At 41.8% G+C, this 24,062-nt stretch overlaps 1 protein-coding gene across 1 annotated transcript in view; it reads right to left on the minus strand.

Annotated features, from left to right (window-relative positions):
- Positions 1-447: 447 nt before the first annotated feature.
- The window catches only part of DER1 (DERLIN-1), a 56,862-nt gene continuing 33,247 nt past the window's right edge, over positions 448-24,062 (minus strand). The window contains exons 4-7 of the mRNA XM_087698682.1: positions 1,739-1,832; positions 1,469-1,591; positions 1,072-1,232; positions 448-910 (exon numbers count right to left, since the gene is read on the minus strand). Coding sequence (XP_087554808.1) covers positions 796-910; positions 1,072-1,232; positions 1,469-1,591; positions 1,739-1,832 — 493 coding nt within the window. The 3' untranslated portion in view covers positions 448-795. The remainder of the gene's footprint in view (positions 911-1,071; positions 1,233-1,468; positions 1,592-1,738; positions 1,833-24,062) is intronic.

Raw genomic sequence — 24,062 nt, forward strand, 5'->3', positions numbered from 1 at the left:
CATTTATTACTTGAATTGAGCATTGGCACATCTTGCACATACTAGAGGCAGAATCAAAGACAGCCATTTCTAGGGTATCCGCATGTGTTTTTTGCAATAAAACTCCTAGGCTATCAACAAGTGTCATTCGCAATGTGGCTGCTCCATGTCAAAATTTCACTAAACTGGGTATCGGCATGTGTTATTCACAATGAGACTCCTGGGTATCAACAAGTGTCATTTGCAGTGTGGCTGCTGCATGTCCTGGAATTTCACATAAACTTATGGACATGTTTGAGTTTCCATGTCCAAGAAGGGGCTTCAATAAGTTTCATCTTTCTACTACTAACCATGTGCTATTCTAGTTGTTTTATGGCTTCACATAACTAACATGCTGGCTAGACAACCAATTGTACATTCAATTTCTACTAGAATGATGTAGAGGCGGCTTTGTGTGAGCATGTGTATGTGTTTGGGAGGGGGCCAGAAACATACAAGAGATGGTCAAGACAATATTGATGTCAAAATGTGTGTTTCCCAATTTGTTAGTGAAAACTTTACATTGCACATATATTGGTTACAAAGTAAGCATATAATTTTGCATGTCCCATAGGACTTTGAAAGTGAATTTTGGCACTCAGACGCCAAGCATGGTATTTGCAAAGTGCTGTGTAGAGCTTTTTGAAGGAGCAAGCCTTAATCTCAATGGTCTCACATGTACAGGAAAGATCCTCTCGAGGTGAACTGATCAGAAGTCTAATGGCTAGCTCTGTGCATGCCCTCCACATGCATAGCCCAAAAATCAAGCGTGTCAAATTACCGAAGCTGGTAACTTCTCCCTGTGAATGCTGACCCTCGAGTTTGCACTTGAGGTCGAGAAGCAGCATATACCTGTGGCCCTATATTTGGAATCCTCGCAACAAGTTGTTTTCTGAAAAACTCAAACTAAGGAACTCATCCCTGATAAAATTGCATTCACGATGACTTAAAATGAAATTTTATGTTTGAAGACAAACTTTAACATACAATACTCGATGAACCTATAAATAGGACACTTGTTTGAAAAGTATCTTAACATATAACACAGGATACACCCACAGGGGGGTCTTCAACCAGTTCTGTCCACCAGCACGTGGATGTAATTCTGCTAAGAAGTAGTAGAGGTGGCCAACCACAATGCCCATGAGATCTGGCAGGAGGGGAGACCCAAATATGACATTAAGCCCAAGCATAACCCAAGGTAGATAGAAGCCCTGCATTATAGACGAGGGGACAGATATCAATCATAAAAATACAAGCATCAAGAAGCCCATTCATAAATAGCTATTGCAAAGATTGACCGAATGAACCATCCTTGAAAAAAGTAAACTCTTCAGACTGACTATATGACACAACATTGATTGATGTGTCTCAATAATCAAATCTGACAATCAGAAAATAGAGTGGTTATACACAAAAATAAATAACTAAATACAGGGTAAGAAACAACCTGCAATGTGAAAAGGCCCATGATATTAACCCGTGCATTTGGATATTCACGACTCCATAAGTGTAAGAGAGAGAAAACAAGAGAGGGACCCAAAATCAGGGATGGCACTGCCAAACCAGCAACCTTGAACATAACACAAGGACAACTTTCAGAAAACACCAATATAACAAATATGTTTGCATATCATGTGAAAATCACAAACCAGGCATAACGTTTCAGCATCTATTTAAGAAAGTTGCAGGGCAAATTTTACAGGTGCAAAGAAGTTACCAGCAAAACAAGCATTATGAAGATGAACATCCACAGGAAGTCTGCAGTCCGTCTGTCAAATGGGCCTTTCTCAAGTTGCCCACCATACCTAACTCTGCAAATGTAAAAGGACAATATGAAAGACAAACAAACTGCCACAACTATATATGAACCATGTGCAAGCATGCCAAATATATCTAGAGTAGATTATGAACTTCAATTGTAAAATAAGGAATAAGGTTCAAGGAAACAAAAGGAACATAGGACATTGAATTAGCTGATGGTTTGCATTAATTGCTCTTACAGCTTACATAGTCTAAAGCATACTCCCCTGAATGCTTCCATTCCCAATGCATGCTACTCTCGAGGACATTGAATTAGCTGATGGTTTACATTAATTGCTCTTAGAGCTTACATAGTCTAAAGCATACTCCCCTGAATGCTTCTATTCCCAATGCATGCTACTCTCAAGGATATTGGCATTTATGGCCCCCTAGTTGAGGAAAATGATGTTCTCAACACTTTTCAGGGCCTTGACATCCATCAGCCAAAGTTGGCAATGTCGTAGAAAAGGGCAGAGCCTCGACCATCAGCTTGGTAGAAAATGCGATGCTCTCCATCAAACTTGTGGCATACCTCAGATATGGCAGACATTTCCTCCAGGAACTATTTCTATCTTCCAGATATCTATTGTCTATCTAGTCCAAGCTCACATATTTATCAGGCTGACCAGTATTTCTTAAGACTGGTTGGACTAGTCAGTTCTCAGCTACTCAGTCAGTCAGTCAAACTGTACTCTCCCACTTTCAGCAAACAAGCAATCTGTCCTTTCTAGGATATTTGTGTTCTATCCCTGGCCTCCCAAACTCTCATATTCAGCATGTTTGCTGTGTCAAGTTGCTCCACAGGTTTGCTCTGCTTGCTCAAGTGGGCAGCAACAGGTCAGAATGAAACCAGCCTTCCTTCTCGGATGGCGTGGTGAATAACCTGATTAAGCACTAATTACAACAAGCAATACAATCAAATTAAACTGAAATGCAAAGGTTACCACTTAATCTTGGAATTGGACACGTAGTTGGCCCCAAAACCGGTGCCCCTTGCAATATTTCTTTAACTTGTACTACTAAAGGTTGAAGTACACTAAGATCCAACCTGATCTCCTTCAATCTCAATACATGTTGCTGTCCATAGCAACCACCAAGCCTTCAAACCAATGTGCGCCTTGGTTTGCTTGGAGATTGGCCTTCAATTTTGCTCCTTGGGTGACAAATTCTGCCCCAAACTTAATGTTAGCTCGCTGGTCTCGTGAAATTCTCTTAAATCCCCAAATTTCATGTTGGGAATAAAGGCCCTTGTGCCTTTTAAATGTGCTCGGGTGTGAACACACCCTTAGCACTTGTACTTTCATATACATATGTATATATACATACATATGTATATATACATATATATATAAAACCTTAAAGAGGTACACTCTCATTATTGTACCCACAAGTCGTGCTCACTCTCACTCTCAACTTTGCACTCTCTCTCTCTATCTCTCTACTGCTAGCAATCATTGCGTGTCTCGATCTCTATGCCCTCTGAGCTCAGCATACTAGTATCAGAGCCATCAAGTTTTGCACACTTCCCAAGATCTAACGAGACCAGCAAACAGCTGAGCAACCTGTGTGTTGAGCTGAGGCAGAAGACCACGTGCGCAGAGGGCGAGTTGAGGAGACGTCAGGTTGCACGCGAAGGCTAGTAGTCAAGTCGAGAGAATGTTGGACGGCGTGCGACACATTTTCTGTAGCCGAGAGGTGTAACAGGCGACTGCTGCACAACTACTGCATTGACTGGAGGTGTGGACAATCGATGACCAATCGAGCGGAGGAGCAGGCGTGCAGCAACACGAGATGGGACCAGCAAGCGACACGAACTTCACGGCGGGCGACTTCATGCCAGTGCAACTAGGCCTGACCTGACGGGTCAACATTAGACGGGACCAATGTGGCAGCTGACGCACGGCAACTGACGGGCAGCGAGCGTTGACGATAGACCCCGACAGGCATCAGACGTGAAGTTTTTTTTTTAATTCTCGTCATTTTTCTGGCAAATTCTTGGAATTTTTTCCTTCTCCCCTTGCCGGACATTCGCGTGCATAAGGATAGTTTCCATTTTTGTACAATCTTGGTCCGAGTAATTGGGGCTTTTCCTGGATTTGGGGATTGCGATGCAAGACAACACAATATGTCGTCTCACAAATTGCAAGAATTTGTGACATTTTGCCTCCGCCATTTGGGGTTTTTCATGTACATGCAAAATTGGGGTGAAATTTACTCAATTTCTCGACATAAATGCACATTGGACCCCGTGCAATTTGGGGCTTTTGCTGTTTGGGAAAAATTTGTGCACCATTTGGTCATTTTATGTATATGCGGGCTTAATTCCATGCAATTTGGACACCTAGCATTTGGAAAATTTGGGGATTTTGCTGAAATTGCTCTATTTTGGCAAAATTGGCATGTTCTATGCATGTCAGAGACAATGCAGATGTATGGTTGACGCTTTGAGCACAAAATTTTGGGCTTCTTTGACCGTGCGTGTCAAATTTTAGGCCCGTGGGTTACATGTACAACAAAAATTACAGCTAAAATTTGGGACTTCTCATGTAATGTGATGTATTTGCCCTTGGAACAGCTATAATCAGTTGTGAAATGCTGTAGTACCATGGTTTGGTGCTTCTGAAAATTTACTTACAGATCTGAAATTTCTGCTTCTACGTGGTCATTTATTGCTGGTTGGTACTTGTTTGTACCTTGGTCACTTGTGTGACAGTTTGGGCCTGCATTTGCTGAAATTTTTTTTGTCACATTTACGCTGAAAATCATGGCTGGCAACAATGACAGCAGTAATCTCATGCACATTAAGAAGCTTGAAGGAGCACATAACTTTGCTGTCTGGCAAAAACAGTGCTACAATATCCTGTTGCAGAAGAAGCAGGCAAAGCTGATTTAAGTATCCTATTGCAGAAGAAGCAAGCAAAGCAAAGACATGAAACACGAAGATTGGGATGAGTCTTGCACACTCAACCATCGAGCTATCGATTTCTGATGACTTGCTGTTGCTGTTAAACATTGAAGGTTTGGATTCTACATATGCTATTTGGACTCAACTGCAAGAACTGTATGCACAGAAGAGTGCCGCAAGCAAAGTGTATTGGCTGAAAAAGCTTATGGATTTGCATATGAAAGAGGGTACAGCAATGTCTACTCACTTGAGTACTCGAGTTTAACTCCATTTTCAGCCAGTTCGTTACCTTGAAGTTCTTGATTCATGAAGAATTTAAGGCTACGTTCTTACTTTGCACTCTGCCAGAGAGTTGGGATACATTCAAGACTGCTATGAGCAATTCTAATGCGATTCTTTTGTATGCTGATGTAGAGAGTACTTACTCATGGAAGAAATGAATCGGCAGAACAATGCATCCAGTAAGTCTTACACTACGGGCAGAGCACAGCAGAAAGGCAAATCTGATAGCAAGGCATGCCGTAAATCACGTAGCAAAGATGTTGAATGCCATCATTGTGGCAAGAAGGGTCACTTTAAACGTGACTACTACAAATGAAAAAAAGAGAAAGGAAAGGACAAGAAGATAGATGATAGCAAGGAAGAGAAGAAAGAGTGTCAGCCTAAGAAGAGCAGTGTCAAAATTGAAGAGGTGAATGTAGTCACTCATGACAGTGACAGTAGGAATGACGTTGATAGCAAGGAAGAGAAGAAAGAGAGTCAGCCTAAGAAGAGCAGTGTCAAAATTGAAGAGGTGAATGTAATCACTCATGACAGTGACAGTGGGAATGACGTACTCTTGGTCTCTTCACACTTTAGTGCACATGCTTTACTTGCAAATACAGATGAGGACATGCACACTTGGATTCTCGATTCAGGTGCTTCCTTTCATGTCACCCCTCATCGTGAGTGGTTCTCTAACTATACAGGGGATCGACTTGGGGACAACTATGCATGTGACATTGCACGTATTGGCAGTGTGCAGTTGCAGTTTCAGCATGGTTCTGTCTTCACACTTCAGCATGTACAACATGTACCTCAGCTCAAGAAGAGCTTGATTAGCACAGGGCAGCTAGATGACGATGGATTTCATACCACCTTTGGTGACTGCCAGAAGTTGTAAAAGTGATATCTTGTATCCTCTCTATGTATCTAGTGTGAGTGATCATGTTGTTGTTATGACCGAACAGCCAAGTGTTTCTTTGTGGCACGGTCGATTGGGACACATGAGTCAAATTGGAATGAAAGTGCTCTCTCATTTGGGTTACTTGCCTAGTCTCCATTATTCTGATTTTGAGCATTGTGATCATTGTATTTATGGTAAACATGAACAGATATCTCATAAAAAGCCTCTTTCGCTGAAATCTTGTCATCTAGAGTTAATACATTCTGATGTATGTCAAATGCCAAGATTATCTTTAGGGGGGAAAGAAATATTTTGTCACCTTTGTCGATGATGCTACACGAAAGGTATGGGTTTATCCTATTCGTAGCAAGGATGAAGTACTTGATAAGTTTAAAAAATTCTTGCCATTGATTGAAAGTCAAACTGATAAAACACTTAAGTGTCTTCGCTCTGACAATGGTGGGGAATATGTGTCCAAGGCCTTTCAGGCATTTTGAAACAGCAAAGGGATAAAGAGGGGGCTCATTGCCCCTCATAATCCACCTCAAAATGGAGTTGCAAAGCGTATAAATTGGACCATACAGGATAAGATCCGTACGATGTTGTCTCATGCTGCATTACCCCATGGTTTTTAGGCAGAGGCTATTATGACAACCGTACACTTGATTAATCGGTCACCAAATAGGTCTTGGGGAGGGGGGGAGGGGAGTTCCCCAAGAAGCGTGGTCGAACAAGCCATCTTCATATGCTCACCTGAAAGTGTTTGGCTACAAGGCTTTTGTGAACATTCGTAAAGAAAAATGCAGCAAACTTGAGCCAATCCTATAAATGCATTTTCCTAGGATATGGTGATGAGAGTGAAATGGGGTATAGATTATGGGATCCCAAGAAAAGGAAAGTACTACGCAGCAATGATGCTATCTTCCGAGAAGATCGCATGCATAAACAACCCGAAAAGACTGAGGAGGTCCGTAGGGTTGTATTCCAAGAAGGAATACCTTTTGGACAGCAAAATGTGCCCGTAGTACAACAGCAAATACATGTTGTAAATGAACCTGTAAATGCAAAAAATAATGCTGGAAATGATCAACCAACTATTGCCCATGATAATGAGCTACTACATGTGCAGGAACAAGCAGGACAGCAAGCTGTTAATGTTGATTTGCCGGCTGAAATGCCAAGACGTCAAGCTGAAAATGCTCAATAGCCAGCAAACAATGATCATTGGGTTAGGAGATCATCTAGGGCTACCAAACAACCTGATAGATTCATTCTTGGTGCAAACAATGTGACTGATTATATCATGTTGACAGACTATGGTGAACCGTCTTGCTTCAAGGAAGCAATGGACACACAGGACAGCAAAAAATGATATAAAGCCATGTTGTCAAAGATGGAATCTCTTGAGAAAAATGGCACTTGGACTTGGTGTAGTTGCCTAAAGGACAGAAAACACTTCCATGCAAATGGTTTTACAAGATACAGGTCACTTCTAGTTTCTCACCAAAAGAGTACAAAGCAAGATTGGTTGCGAAGGGATACAAGCAAGAACGTGGAATTGACTTTGATGAGATCTGCTCTCCTATAGTCAAGATGACTACATTGAGAACAATTTTGGGCTTGGTTGTAGCTGAAGATATGGAGCTCATACAAATGGATGTAAAGACTACATTCTTACATGGTGATGTGCATGAAGACATATATATGCAGCAGCTTGAAGGTTTTGTAGCAAAAGGGAAAGAGAAGATGGTATGTAAACTCAAAAGGAGTTTGTATGGGCTGAAACAAGCACAAAGAGAATGGTATCATAAGTTTGATACATTTATGTAGTCTCAAGGTTTCCATAGAAGTCAAGTGGATCACTACTTGTACACCAAGAAGGCAGCAGATGGTGGCTTGATTATCTTGGTTTTGTATGTTGATAACATGCTGATTGCTAGCAGGGATACTCATGCCTTGGATACACTGAAGCAAAGTCTTCATTGTAGACTTGACATGAAGGATCTTGGCGATGCAAATCACATTCTTGGCATGTGAATACTTAGAGATAGGTCAAAAGGATTACTCTATCTATCTCAGCAAGAGTATATCTCCAAGGTTTTGCACCATTTCAATATGGAGGGGGGGGAAATAATTAGGGTTCCATTGCCTCCATATGTGAAAATCAGTGCAAAGAACAAACCTACATCTGATGATGAGAAGGCTGAAATGGCCAAGATACCATATGCTTCAGCTGTTGGCAATTTTATGTATGCTATGTTTGCTACATGTCCTGACATTGCCTTTGCAGTCGGAGCGGTTAGCAAATACATAGCAAACCCTGGTAAAAAGCATTGGGAAGCAGTAAAAGGTATTATGAGATACATCAAAGGCACAAAGGAGTTGTGCATCTGCTTTGGAAAGCAGAAGGCATCTGTCAATGCCTTTACAGATGCAGACTATGCTAGTCTTGTGGATTGCAGAAAGTCCACTTCTGGGTATGTGTTTATCTTTACAAGAGGAGCAGTCTCTTGGATCTCCAGGCTACAAAAGTGTGTTGCATTGTCTACGACAAAGGCAGAGTATGTAGTTGCAAGTGAGGCATGCAAGCAAGCTTTATGGCTTTCACGTTTAGTGGGAAAGTTTGGCATTATAGAGTTACATGTTTTCCATTGTGATAGTCAGAGTACTATCATGCTAGCACGAAATCCCGTCTTTCATGCAAAGACGAAGCACATAAAGGTGAAGTATCACTTCATTAGAGATGTACTTGATAGCAAGAGCATTGAGCTTGTCAAAGTGCATACAAATGATAATCCTGCAGACCTTCTCACAAAGGGTCTTCCAGCAGAGCAGTTTGCTCATTGCCAATAAATGATGGGAGCTTGATAGATATATGTATTTCAGCTTTGTACATACCTAGACTTAACTGATTCTTTTCTCCTCTTAAGGCACATTGCCTTTAGATGTGGGAGGTTGTTGGGAATAAAGGCCCTTGTGCTCGGGTGTAAACACACCCTTAGCACTTGTACTTTCATATATATATATATACACACACACACACACACACAAACCTAAAGAAATACACTCTCGTTATTGTACCCACAAGTCGTGCTCACTCTCACTCTCAACTCTGCACTCTCTCTCTTGGTCTCTCTGCTGGTAGCAATCACTCTGTGTCTCGATCTCCGCGCCCTCTGAGCTCAACTTTTCAGCTGTTGAATTCCAAGTACTAGGCCCCAATTTTTTAGCACTCTTTCCAAGGTGGATGGTAAACTCTAATTTCTTCTATAAATTAAGGTTTCGCATCAGAAATTCTTCAATTGCACTATCCTCAGACTAAATTTGGCTGAGATCTCTTGAGAGAAGCTATGAATTGGCTAAGAGAATAGAGAGGAAGCTAGAGAGAGAAATTTTAGTCTCATCAAAAAAATTGGCTGAAATCTAATGCTGCCCTACTATGAATGGCCGATTTACTAAAGCCCACCATCAACAAGAGCCCCACATGCACTACCCTGCCCTTGTGGTTCCCAAAATTGCTATACTCTGCCTATAGATAGCATGCAAGGGCTGTTGTCTGCCTCTAGTGGCATCCTGATCAGCTAGGAGCAGCCCTTTGACAACCATCTTCCAATGGCTGGAAAATTGCAGCAGCAGCTCTCTCTCCTCATCTCCTGACCTCCACATTGCTGGAATAAGGCTCTACCAACCTCATATAGCCTTTCCCTCACTTCCATGGGCAAGTCTTGCCAACTAGCAGCCTTCTAATTGCTTTCTTTAGCAATTTTTAACCCAATTAAATTAGTTTCAAAATCAGAAAATTAATTCTGAAAATTAATTTAATAATGGATTGTTGCTCCAAAAAATAATTTTGCCAACCCACAATTAAACTGGCTTGGCCAATTTGTCACCCTGAGCATTTATTAGCCTCTTAACTGGTATTAATTAATTGATTAATGCCTCGTTCTTAATGTCACCACTAACATTAATGCCTAATAAAATATTCTAGGCCAAAATTTCTCAATATGAACCTACTGGTCCATGATTAACATAACTTGTTACAACTTTTGTCTTCGACACCCACCACTGACTTCTCAAGGTCCTTGGCCCGTCATTGCAAAATAACTAAGTGGCACATAACAATGTGCACCTCACATTTGCACATTTGATTTGCAACTTGATCAAATGTTGAGCAAAGCACCAAAATTTCACATCCTCATGATAGACCTTCCCTTTGAAATCCTTGCAATCCTCCTCCATTGCAATTGAATGTGTCAAAAGTATCAATAGAAGAACACTGCAAAAGAAGAGAGCTCAAAGATGTGCTCGGGAAATAGAAGCCATATACCAAACACAAGACAGATGCGTACAACAGTGAGTCATTGATTGCACGGGCTTTGGCACCGGCTCTTTTCTCCAACAAAAAGTCCACCTAAAGAACGATGATGAGTGAGGAAGAGAAGGAGCCCCACAATAAATCGGCACTAAATATGCCAAATATAGTAACTGGTCGACCAGCATTAAATGCTAGCCTACAGTCATAAAATGTCAAAAATAAATCACTACAATAATGCCTAAAATAATGATGATGTGCCTAACCATGACAAGCATGCACTGACTCATACATGAGCTGACAATCTTGCTAACACCCTCTCTCAAATCATGGGTGATCTGATGTAGTACAATGATACAATGATAATGATCCATACAACATAGAACCACCAGAGTAGAACCGTGGAGACCCAAGCAGTGGATGATTAAGCTGCCACCAAGGTGACTCGGAGAGAACTTAATGTCGATATTGATCATACAGGCTCCTGAAAATAGAGAAGAACCATAGCATGTCTGTGTGTCCGTCATCAATGTCTCGCAAGAGCATACAAGACCATCCTGTCAAAAATACCTCTAAACATATGTTACCATGGATTCCCCACCTTTGGCCAGAGACTACCAAGTGTCCCCTCGTGTGAACACAAGACTAGAAGCCAAGCCTGCTCTCTGTCAAATACCAACCCATCATGAACTTGGATATCAATCCCAACTCCAAGATTTCAACCTACCAGACTTTGGTCGATGCATCATTTACGTCCCTCTCTTGAATTACCATGTATCTATATACCTGTATAGATGAGGTTCACCAACCCCATCTCACCACCCTCTCACTCTCTCTAGCACTGGAGAGTCATGAGGGATGTTCACATCACCTGGACTAGAAAACAACAAAGGAAGGGGCAGTCAAGCCCTTCCCTCGATCTAAGGAAGCAGATCACTTCCACGCCTTGGACTTCTCCTTGGCTAAAGAATCGGAGCCAAAGTCTGAGGAAGAGGATGACTCGTCGGAGAAGTCCACATCCCGCTTCTTCTTCTTCTCCTTCTTCCATGAGGCAACTAACTCCTTGCAATACTTCTGCAAATGGCCCTTTTCACCACTGATAACACTAGGCCTTCGACTTATTCTTGTTACTATTCTTTGAAGCTGTAAAGGCCTCATTGGAAGCATCTATTACTACTGCTGGAAACACATGTTGGTATCATAGTCAAACAACATGTGCACCTGTGGCTTAAACATGCTCGCGTCAGAAGTGGTACAGCAGTGGAAGCACAGACAAATGCAGAAATAAACAGTTGAACACAAGACAAAAGAGAAAGAAAACACAAGAACAATTCAAAAGAAGAGAACTTAGAGATGTACTCAGAAAATGGAATCCATATACCAAACATGAGGTAGTCACATGCAACAATGAGTCACTAGATGTATGAGCATTGGCACTGGCTCCTCTCTTCTGCTGCTGCTGCTGCTCCACAATAAATAGGAACTAAATATGTCAAATACAGCCGTTGGTCAGCCAACGTTAAATGTTGGCCGACTAGAATAAAATGCCACAAATAAATCACTACAATAATGCCTAAAATAATGATTATGTGCCCAATCCTCACAAGCATGCACAAACTCACACATAAGCTGACAATCCTGCTAGCAACTCATGCCCTCTACATGTTTGAAAGTCCACTCTCTTAAACAAGTTATGATCCACATATATGAATCATAACCATTGTCAAAACCATTAGGGATGCATCCACATGTCAAAATCTAATATTGTTTCACCAAGGCAAAGAAATGCAAAAACTAAGCATAACCAATGCCTCATCATAGCAATGATGTAGCACATGACACTCATATAAAGCATATATTAGCTGCAAACCACATGTAACTTATGTAATTATACTTCCTTGCATTATCTGCAAATGTACATTGTATGCCATCCATGTATCCCTTACATGCCTTACAAATATACATCACATCCAAATGTACATTTTACGTATTCCATGTACGCCATACATGCCTATAGCCTTACAAATGTATAGTTTCAGAGCCTAGGTGCAAACTAGACGTATCTGCATTCTAACTCACAACAGTGGCTAGCACATTGAATAGTGATGCAATGGTAGAAATATTGTCAACATACAATACCCTAAATGCAAACCATGTACATTCGAGATCCACTACATAACTAAGCCGTCCATCACTGGGGTAGTGGAGGTGCAACCTCCCCCTTGAGCATCAAACAATACTCCGAGCCTTTTATGCTTTGCTAAGCCTAAAAGAGCCCAATCCAAAATCGGTCCTCAACTGAAACACATCAAGGTAAACTGCATTACTAAGGATGATTTGCCAAGTCACCCTCCTCCATCCATTTACATCTATCAATAGGTGAAACAATACTAAAACTTCACCAAGAAGCACATGTAAACTTTAACTCTAACTCTTGATACCCAAAACCTGCTCTAGGTTCTAGGCCTTTTTTTCTTTGGATCACACAAATCCTTAGAACTTTCACACTGCTGCCAAAAATGGTACATTGGCTACATTTTCCTCATGACTAGCACTATACAGAGAATTTGCATAACCAACATTAATACCATGAGTCCCAAACATTGAGGGCTGCATATATCCATTGCCAACACATACTACCTTTTTTCCAAGGTATCATGCCAACATTACTATATATGGGTTTTGCATTCCACTTGCCATGCCGAGATAGACCCTAGTGAAACACATACTCATCTACATACATCTCACAGTGACAACACATACTCATCTACATACATCTCACAGTGACTACTACCTCATAGTAGACATACTATCACCACAATACCTTGGATGCATGGTCAATACATCCAAGATCCACCACATATGAAAGCCTTCCACAACTGAAAGAGTGGAAGTGCTACCTCCCCCTTGAGCATCAAGCACTACTCCAAACCCTCGCTCTACTGAACCTGATTGAGTCCAATCCAAAGTCGGCTCTAACTGTAAGACATCTTGGTAAATTTACGACTAAGGACTGTCTACCAAGTCATTCTCTTCTCAGGTACCATGATTTCATCCAGCTCCTCAACCTCAAGCTGAATTTCAATAGATACATTCTCTGGCATATCACCACGAAAAGGCCTCAATAAACTAACATGAAAGACATTGTGTATCCACAAATGTAGAGGTAATTTCAGCCGATATGTCACATCGTTAATATTTTCCAACACCTAGAATCTCTCTCTTCCTTTAATCTTTTTCACCCTTGCCTTTTCAAAACGTAGCAATACATAATCATCCTCTACAAACTGCAAAGCACATCTATGGTGATCAGCTGCTTTCTTTTGCTTTTCTTGTGATCTCTAAAGTGCATACTTTATCTTTACATAGGCTGCATCTAAGCTTTCCATATAATGATGAACCTCAAAGTTCTTACCCTTCGTCTACAAGATAGGTTGTATCTTCTTGCCGCCCTCAACCACCTCAAATGGAGCTTTGCTAGTGGAACTATGCACCATGTTGTTATAAGCAGACTCGACCAACGGCAAATATTGCTCCCATTATGTCTTGTGGTCTAAAACATAGCACCCCAAAAGAGATCCAATGCTGCGGAATTTGCTTCCTCAAACTGACCATCTATCTGCGGATGGAAAGATTATGAGAATTTCAGCCTGATACCCATATTCTCAAGCAACCCCTTCCAAAATAAACTGGTCATCCAAGGTTCTCGATCACTAACAATCAACTCTTACGTACCATGATATTTAAAGATGTGCTGCAAAAATAATCATACCATACAATCAACCTTTATTTTCTTCCTCGCCGGAATGAAATGGGCTTGTTTCCTAAGCTTGCAAATGATAGTTCATATCCCATCATTCCCTTTAAGTGTCCTAGGAAGCTCAAATCCAATGATACCTCTTCAAAAATTGTGAGATTAATAGAAATTGTCCACTACACTATTTGAACTGCCTACTCTATTTGATCTCTAGAGTTTCAAAATCAACCACAATGAATATTTCATGCTAATATACATAATTAATTAATTAATGTCAATCTAAGGGCTAATAACTGCTCAAAGATACTTGGAAGACAAATTGGCCTAGCCAATTTAATTATTGGCTGGTGTAATTAATTTTTTGAGCACTAGAATAATTATTAAAGTAATTTTTTAAATTAATATTTTGAAAATTGATTTAATAAGCTGGATAATGCTGAAAAATGGGATTAGAAGGCTACCACTTGGCAAAACTTGCCCATGCAAGTAAAAAAAAAGTTTTTAAGGACTAGTGGAAGCCTATTTTAACCATTGCGAGAGAAGAGGCTGTTAGAGAGCAAGAAGAGGCTGTTGATGTGATTTGCAGCCACCACGGATCAGTCCCACAACATGTGACAGTAGTTTGGAGCCCTGCAAGAACAAGTGACAGCAGCCCAAGATCCTTCTAGTGTAAATGACAGCATATAGAATGGGGCAACAGTTTTCCAGTGGTCCTAAGCTATAGGTGACAGCTTCCATGACTGTTTGAGCAAGGCAGCAGCTGTTTTTCAGCATTTCTCGTGATTAAACTTCGAAATTTCTCTCTCTACAGCATTCTCTCTCATCCCCCACCCATCTCTCAAGTTATCTCACCATTTTCTAGCCATTTGAGCAATCAAAGGAAGAGATTTCAATCAATCTCTGCTCTAAATCCTAATTTACAATAAAAATTAGGGTTTTGAAAGCCGCCTCGGGATACATGCTCAAAATTGAGAGCCTAGGACTTGAATTCTAGCAACTGAAATTGAGGAATTTCAAGGAGATTCAAGAGGCAAGCTAGCCAATATCAGATTTGGAGCTGAATTTGTCTTTCAAGGAGCTAGGTATAGGCCAATCTCCAAGTAAACGAAGGGGCAAATTGGTTTGAAAGCTTGTTGGTCAATTTTGATAGCAAGAGACACTTGGATTAGCAAAGAAGGTCAAAGGATCTCAGTTCTACTCCATCCATTTGTAATAAAAGTTAAAGAAATACCACAAGGGCCGCCTGTTTTAGGGCCAACAAGGTATCCAATGTCCAAGATTAAAGTGGCAAAGTGTGCATTTTCAATTTATGGAATTTTATACTTGTTGTAATTAGTGTTAAATCGGGTTATTTACCACCCTATTCAAGGAGGAAGTCTAGTTTCAAGGTTCCATTGCCGAGATACCACTCAATCCCTTGATTTGGTCGGCCTGAGACAACTGATTGAAGGTCAAAAGATTTGTTGTAGTGCTGAAATTGTTTTCAACTAAGTATTATAGCAAGAATGTCTTAAAATAGTGAGATGGGATCAAGTAGGGATGATACCTCTCAATCTGGAAGTTCACAAAGTGTTGGAAAATTACAATGGCTGATCTTGGATAAGACACGCAACATGGAGGAAGCTGATAATGTTAGTTTAGACCAAAATGTGAGTCCTTCTAGACCTTTAAAAGTTGATGATCAGTAAGAGGAAGAGAAATTTGATGACCTATTTAAAGAGCAACTAAGGATAGCAGCTAAAATGTTTATGTAATTGGCAAACGATCCTTAGTTTATGTGCTTTTTGAAGCCTTAAAAGAGGGCAGCAAAGGCAAGAAGAGGAAATCATCTTCAAGCGGTTCGGGACAGCAAGATGCACCAAAGGAAGAGCCAATACAACAGCATGATGTTCCAAACGTGGATGCTAGTTGGACAATTGATGCATATGCAAGGCCAACTTGGAAGTGCCAATCCAATGCTTTTTGGACAACAAGGCATGCATCCAATGATAGGGCAGCCATGATACTTTGGTGGTGGTACTAGTTTCCATCCTATAGTGGGATTGGAACCCCATATGAAGATGTATGATACAACTCCTTATGCTATGCAACAACCAATGTGTGGTGTACAAGACCCAATGTATCCGGGTATGGCTGGTAATGTGCATAACCCCATGTATAGCAATGTTGGCATGATGTTGGGGCACAAACTAGCAAGTTTGGCAATGCATATATGCAGCCCATTGTGTTTGGGACTCGTGGTATTAATGTTGGTCATGTAAATACTCCATATAGTGTTGGTCATGAGGAAAAATGCAACTAGTGATACATGCAATGTATGGAAAAATGTATCTTGGCATGGCTCGTACTATGCAAATTCCCATACATAGTCACATTGCAATGATCCAAAGTAATAATGTTTCCTAATGCATCTAGTGCTCCTAGCATATAAGGTACACATGAGGGGCTAGTCAATTGGATGCAATGTTAATTGTAGCAATGTAAAAGTATGAAGCATCACAATGCTTAAGGAAAAGAAAGGCCTACAACCTAGTAGAGGTTTCAAGGCAAGTAAAGGTAGAGATAAAGTTTTCATATGCTTCTTGGTGAACCTTCAGCATTGTTTTACCAATACATGCACAGTGGATGGAAGAGGATGACTTGGCAAACCATCTTCAATTGTTGCAACTTTACTCGAACTCAGTCAGATTCAGTAAAGTAAGGGTTCGAAAAATTGCCTGATACTCAAGGATGTTGAGCTAAAACACGTTTTTCGGCTTATTAGCATCCTTAAACAGCCCCAAAACACACTTAATTAATGAAAAACCCTAAAACGGGGAGCAGTTCGAGAGAGTTTGAGTGGTCTCCCAAAAACCCTAATTCTTTGGGACGCCCTTCAACATCTATAAATAGATTGGCTGCCCCCATTCAGCCTCATCCCTCACGTGTAGGTTTCTCACCCTTGTGTGCAGATTTTGTTTTTGTTTTTTGAGCCGGGTGCCTAAACAAACCCTTGTATGCAGATCTTAGCCATCAATCTCCCACCACGTGGCAATCCAACCTTCGCGATTGCTACCATCACCTCGTTCTACTGCAACAATTTACTACAGCGTTCTACTATTGCGTTTACCACCGCTTTTTACTGCCGCGTTCTACTATGGCATTTTACTGCGGCGTTCTACTGCTGTGTTTTACTTTCGAGTTTTACTGCAACGTTCTACCGCTGCGTTTTACTGCCGCGTTTTACTGCGATGTTCTAATGTGGCATTCTACTACTACGTTTTGCTGCTTCGCCCACATCATCAAGCATCATCCTCTACAATCGCCTCGGTCTCCTAACACTTTGGTGATCAACGTTTGGTGTTTCTCTCACTCCGTCACTCCGATTGGTAGTCACAACAATTGGGATCCGTTTCCGATCGACGTCACTCTCCAACACGCTGCTTTGTCCTTGCGTATCTGTGCACTCTTACATTCATTTGCAATATTCGTTCACTTCAGAGTTGTGTTCTTCTCTCCCTTCTTCTGTTTGTGTTTGAGGTTCTATATTTGAGTTTTGAGTTTTGCTTTCTGTGTCTGTGTCTGTTTCTTTGTGTTTCTGTCGTGGTCGTACACTCTGTGTTTCCTTAGTGTAAACCCTAGCAATTTTCTTCACATGGTATCAGAGCCGGTGCTCTTGTTAAGAGTATCTTGCGGATATTGTGGAGAGCTAGTCTTTGTACGAGGCACATAATACAACTTCTAACCGAATCACAATGTCCCGGACGCCTTCTTCTCTAGTTCCTATGATGTCCTATCAAGCTTCCCCATCACTGGAGACCCTAAGACGGCATTATGGACTCGGTGAGAAGGACGACACTCCACTTTCACCTTCACCTTATTTTTCTTCTCCTATTCCAATTTTCACCAATATGATAGAGGACTTTGGGGAGTACTATCGCAACAAGTACGATGATGTTTACACCTCTCCTACCACTTTTACTACCACCTTCGGACCGGTTGGTGAGGCTAGCCACCTCTCCAATCATAGAGGATATACCGCATTCGGAACATTCAGTGATCCATCTTCATCATCTCAACCAAGTCCAATGTCAAGTTTCTACAATCCTTTTGAGTTACATGAATCAAAACCCTCATCTGTTTCTTCTTTTGAGGTACAGGATCCGGATGGCTTTGCATATGTGAACTTCAATAGAGGGGACTCACGAAACAGATGTAATTCAAGTACATCTATAGCTTTTGTTTCATTTGAGCATGTAACACACACTTGTCACTTCCCTCCCATCCCACACTCTTCTATATCACACCTTGATTATCTCTCTTCATCCTTTCAAAAGCTCGGATTACACTCCACATCCGCTTCACACACACTAGGGGTTGGATCTCCCATCTCCGCTCCTAGCACCTTCTCCTTCTCCTTCTCATTCTCTACTTCTTTGCACCATGGTACTTCGTTAGGGGGAATGCCACCCTTTAAAGTGCCTCTCACCTTTCTGCGAATGAGCACCCCCATTGCACCTGGGAAAGCTGTGTTGGGCATCCCCCTCACTATCCCCAGATTCACCTTTCACATGACCACTTAGACGCAGGGGATTCCATCCTCGGCTTATGGTGCATCATCCCACTTACCTTGGGTTACACCAACACAAAGATTTCCATCTTCTGCTCCACATGTTCCCATCCCACCTCCACCATGGGCTACTCATGTGGCTCCCATGCCCATGCCTAGTCAACTAGCTCACCCTGACTACATCCGTCAATGGAGAGCCCGCAATGCCATAGCCAATGTTGAGTTGATGCAGGGATTGCTTCTTGAGTTTCACTCTCAGTTACAACACTTCCCGCTCATGTCAAAGCGTTGGAGTCAAATTATCGATCGCTATGCGGCTCGAGATCGTACTCGGCCCCGGCATAAATCTCCATTTTGAGCTTCAAGAGTTCCCTATTAAGGAAGGGGATGATCTAAAAGTCAAGCTGGCTGAATATCAGCAATTACTTGCTAAGTTTGCCACTACTGGCTCTCCAAGTCAGACAACGATCAGGTTACGTTCTTCTTGAATAAGTTGCACAAAAAATACTTCAATTTCCTTAAGCACATCATTTCACAGACTCGATTGCCAACCTTCTATGAGTTTGAGTGCCAACTCTTGCGTTAAGCGAGGCTGAATAACCAAGTCCACAAGAAATTCTCATCACAGCCTTATTCAGAGCAGAGGGGTTTGGTTGCCTCTTCTTTGGGAGGGAAAACCAACAATGGCAAGAACTTGCAAGATGCAAAGGCAAACCAATCAAAGGGTGACTCCTCTTCCTCAGATGGAACCAAAGAATCTAGACCTATCTGGCAGCAACTCCATAAGAAAAACCAATTTTTCACACATTGCCAAAGAGCAGGCCATGTGGATGAGTATCACTCCAAGGCCCAAGGTCTTCCACCTAAAAAGCCTCAGAAGACCGCTGCAACTACCCAATCCAATGGGGCTACGACTTCCGCTCCAACATTATTTGCTCCTTCAGGACCCATTGTTGCTACTAGACATGCAGCCCAAGCACAGCCTCAGAGACAGCCTCTTTCACTACCCTTGAGGGAGAGGCTGGCTGATTGGTCTACAAGTCATGATCTCGTTGCATTTCATGCATCCATCTCACCTTCCTCTCCACTTCATCAGGCGTTCCCTTGGCAAAGCCCTGCTACTAGACGTACGCGATGGTGGACACCTTCTTAGACTATCATATCTCTAGATCCTTTAGGATACCCTAGGTTAGTCTAGCATCCCTTTTTCGCACTCTTAAGAGTCGATCCCATAGGATTCATTATCCTTAGCTTTTCCATTCTTAAGACTTCCACTACATTTACTCACACACATACACATTCATTACATTGTCTTTTCAATTAGATTTTCTCTCTAGTATGTTTTGCTTTGGAGCATCTCACCACTGACCTCTGTGTTTGCAAATTCTCATCTCTTTTACAGGATTTTGTCTTTCAATGGGCTAGCTTACAGATTGCTTTGGTCCTTCTTGGGCTAGAGACGTTGGGATGCACACCGTTCCTTTCATGGTTTCATCATCCTAGGAGTGCTTGCTCTTCTTCCAGCATGGGGTTTCCCCTCCCGAGACAGATCGTGCAGTATTTCTCTCGATGCTATCATGGCGGTGACTTCTGTAACTAGCCTTCCTTCCATGGATGGGTGGTAAATCCCTGATTACAACTTAATTACAGCAGCAAACAATTAGTGCAAATCTGAAAATACAAATTTATCTACTGACCTTGGACAATGCACACCCAATTGGCCCCAAAATTGACACCCCTTTCGGTATTTCTTTAGCTTTATTGAAGAATAAGTTGATTTACAATGGGATTCTCCCAATCCCTTTCGGTATTCCAACTCCCCTTGCTGTGATGAATCGCCAACAAGTCTTTAATCCGATTTGCCCCTTGATTCGGACAATCAACTGGCATTCACCCGCTTTGATGGAGATGGAAAATGCCCCAAATTTAATTATTAGTTGGTCCCTCAACTTGAATAGGCTAAAAATAGCTTCAACACTGTTGAATCCAAGTCTTGGAGCTTCCAATTTCTAACATGCTACCCGAGGCTGCAGCTAAACCCTAATTTCTGCTACAGATTAGGGTTTACAGCAGAGAAATCTAAAATTTCTCAGTCTCCAAGGGTTTAAATGCTGAGATCTTCGGAGCAAGACTGTGAAATGGCTGGAAGATGAGATGGAAAGCTATAAAGAGAGAAAATTCAAAGTTTTTTCGCGAAGAATGACTGAAAATCAGTCAAATGCAGCTGTTGCCTTGCCACAACAGTTTGTAGATGCAAAGAACTGAAGAAAATCAATCATTTACTGCTGCTGCCCTATCTCAACAGCCTGTAGATATTGTCTCCTGCTGTTGATTGATCTTCTCCTGCCCTTGGCAGCCTCAGAAGGTTCTCCAATAACTACAAATCAAAACCAGTAGTCTCTCCTCCCTCTCTCTTGCAGACTGAATTTATAAAAAATGCCTCTCTCCACCCTCTAAAGACGTTTTTCAATCTTGCATGAGAATTTTTGACAAGTTGTAGCCTTCCCAAATGGTTTTTCAGCATTTTCCATAATTAAATATTAATTTTCAATATTTAAATACTGAAAATTAATCTAATAATTATTTTGGTGCCTTGAAAAATAATCTGACTGGCCAATAATTAAATTGGCTAGGCAACTTCCATTCCCGAGTGTCTCTGCGCTATCTTTGACCATCAGATTGGCGTTAGGTAACATTAAACGCCACTTCTCTAGTGTCACCAACTGACACTTATGGACAAATGGATGACCTAGGCCAACAACTGACACCAGATACTACCAAGTACTTATGCAGCATAACTTATAGCAACTTTTGCCTTTGACATCCCGTGATTTCTTCGTGTCTCAGGCTCGTAAATTTACTTTAACCCCAGTTGCACCGTGCAACATTTACTTAATCATGTGGTTAAAAAGTAATCCACATGTTAAGTGAGGTTTCAAAAATACATGCCCTTATGACAACTTCTACCTTGCTCTTCCAGCAGGGTGCTTCATCCACTTCATCTTCATGATCTTCTTCCATTTTTTATGGCTCTCAGCACCACATGAAGACCGACATCAAGCTCCTCTTTCTTCTTCGGCATCTACATCCAGGTTAAGAGGGGATTCCTACCCTTCTTGGTATTCTACAAGCTTCAGCACTTTGTCTTCGACATCGACTTCTCCCTCCTCTTGTACTTTCCTCTTTGCATTGCTTAATTTCATCATCTTTCTACTAGGACGCTTGGGCAAGTGAACAATTATCCCACGAGGAACACTGTACAATGGCACTTGCTGCATTCGACATTGACTTTTCCCTCCTGTTGTACCTTCCTCTTTGCATTTCATGATTTCATCATCTTTGTACTAGAGCGCTTGGGCAAGTGAACAATTTTCCCACGAGGAACACTGTCCAAGTGGCACCTGCTGCATGTAGCATACTTTGCATCTCATTGTGCAGAGCACCACTTGAGCAAATCCTAAGTTGTTTTCACCAATGGCTATTATCACTACACCACCATACTCCATCACATGGATACCTCATCACCTGTTTTTCCTCATCATAGACACCCTTGAGTGGATGGGTAAGCTTGTATTATTTTGTGATGTGTTGCGTGTACCCTCTCTACTTCCGTCTTCTAGATCACTATAACTCAATCTGCCGATTGGTAGGCCATTGGACAGTCGACAAGCACCCTTTGATCGATACCCTGTCCTCTTTGGGGTGATCACTTGGGCTCCCTTGGTAAGATAACCATCACCTCTGTGGTCTTGGTAGGCCACTAGGCAGTCAACGTGCACCCTTTGTCACGTGTCCTAGTTGCTTTGGGATGGGATCCCTTGAGGTAATTACAAATCAAAGTGACTGGCCTAATCTTTCGACTCATTTTTGAGTCTGAGAGATGGTGTTGAGCTAAAACACGCTTTTCAACTTATTAGCATTCTTAAATAAACACACTTAATAAATGAAAAACCCTAAAATGGGAAGCGTTCCAAGAGAGTTTCAGTGGTTCACCAAAAACCCTAATTCTTTGGGGCACCCTTCAACATCTATAAATAGACAGGATGCCCCCATTCAGCCTCATCCCTCCCATGTAGGTTTCTCACCCTATGTGCAGATCTCCACCATCAGTTTTCCACCACATGGCCAGCCTTCGCAACTACTACCATCACCTCATTCTACTACGGCATTCTACTACTCCGTTTTATTGCCGCATTTTACTGCAGCATTCAGTTGCGACGTTTTACTTCAACGTTCTACTACTCTGTTTTATTGCTGCATTTTACTACGGCGTTCTACTGTTGAGTTTTACTACCGCATTTTGTTGCGACGTTCTACTGTGGCATTCTATTGCTACGTTTTGTTGCTTCGCCTGTGAAGAAAACTACTAGGGTTTGCACTGAGGACACACAGAGTGTACGACCACGATAGAAACACAAAGAGACAGACACAGACACAGAGGGCAAAACTCAAACCCTAAACGCAAAACTCAAAAACTCAAACCCTAAATGCAAAACTCAAAACTCAAACTCAGAAACACAAACACAAACAGAAGAAGCAAGAGAGAGAACACAACTCTGAAGTGAATGAATGTTGTAAATGAATGTAAGAGTGTACAGTGTGCTCAAGGGCAGAGCAATATTGGAGTGCGACGTCCACCGAAGACGAATCCCAAGTCTGTGGCCACTCCAAGTCTGTGACCACTAGTCGGAATATAGAATTGCTAGATAGTGAATGACAGCACGTTGGTCACCAAAATGCAACAGTCTGGAGGCTGAAAACTGGTAAACGCAACAGTGTACCACCAATCGGAGGCTGGAAACTGTGCAGAGTCTACTATAAACAGCAGGCTGCAAGAGTGTCTGATGTGGCTAGCGATGACTGGATGATCAAATCGCAGCAGATGACATCGGCATGGATGAAGGCACCATCAACAGGAGTAAATACAGATGGAGTGGCAGCAGTCTTAAGGGCTGGACAGCGACGTGGAAGGAGGTTGATGGCTGAAATCTGCACGTGGAGTGAGAAACCTACACAAACGGAATGAGGCTGAATAGGGGCAGTCTGTCTATTTATAGATGTGGAAGGGCGCCCCAAAAATTAGGGTTTCCACTGAACTCTCTCGAAACGCTCTCCGTTTTAGGGTTTTTAATCTAAAAGAGCATTTTTTAGTGTGTTTTGGGACTGTTTAAGAGGCTAATCAGCAAGTAATACATGTTTTAGCTCAACACCCCCTCTCAGGCCTAAAACTGAGCTCAAAGATTGGGCCAATCAGTGTGATGTTTACTTACCCCAAGGCATCCCACCCCAAAGTAGCCAAGGCATCGGACAAATGGTGCCCCCAGTGGCCTACCAAGACTACAAAGGAAATTGTTATCTTACCAAGGGAATCCAAGTAGACACCCCAGAGACGATAGGGCACCGAACAAAGGGTATATGGTGGCTACCCAGTGGCCTACCAAGCCCTACAAAGGCGAATGGAACCACATGGAACTTTTTTTTTTTTTTAAATAAGTTAGGTAAATTTTATGGGATACAACCGATTGAGTAATAGTGACCCAGAAGACGGGAGTA

The sequence above is a fragment of the Lygodium microphyllum genome, chromosome 18 (genome assembly GCF_053477565.2).
Source record: "Lygodium microphyllum isolate KBCC chromosome 18, Lygodium_microphyllum_v1.1.10, whole genome shotgun sequence".
Taxonomy (NCBI): domain Eukaryota; kingdom Viridiplantae; phylum Streptophyta; class Polypodiopsida; order Schizaeales; family Lygodiaceae; genus Lygodium; species Lygodium microphyllum.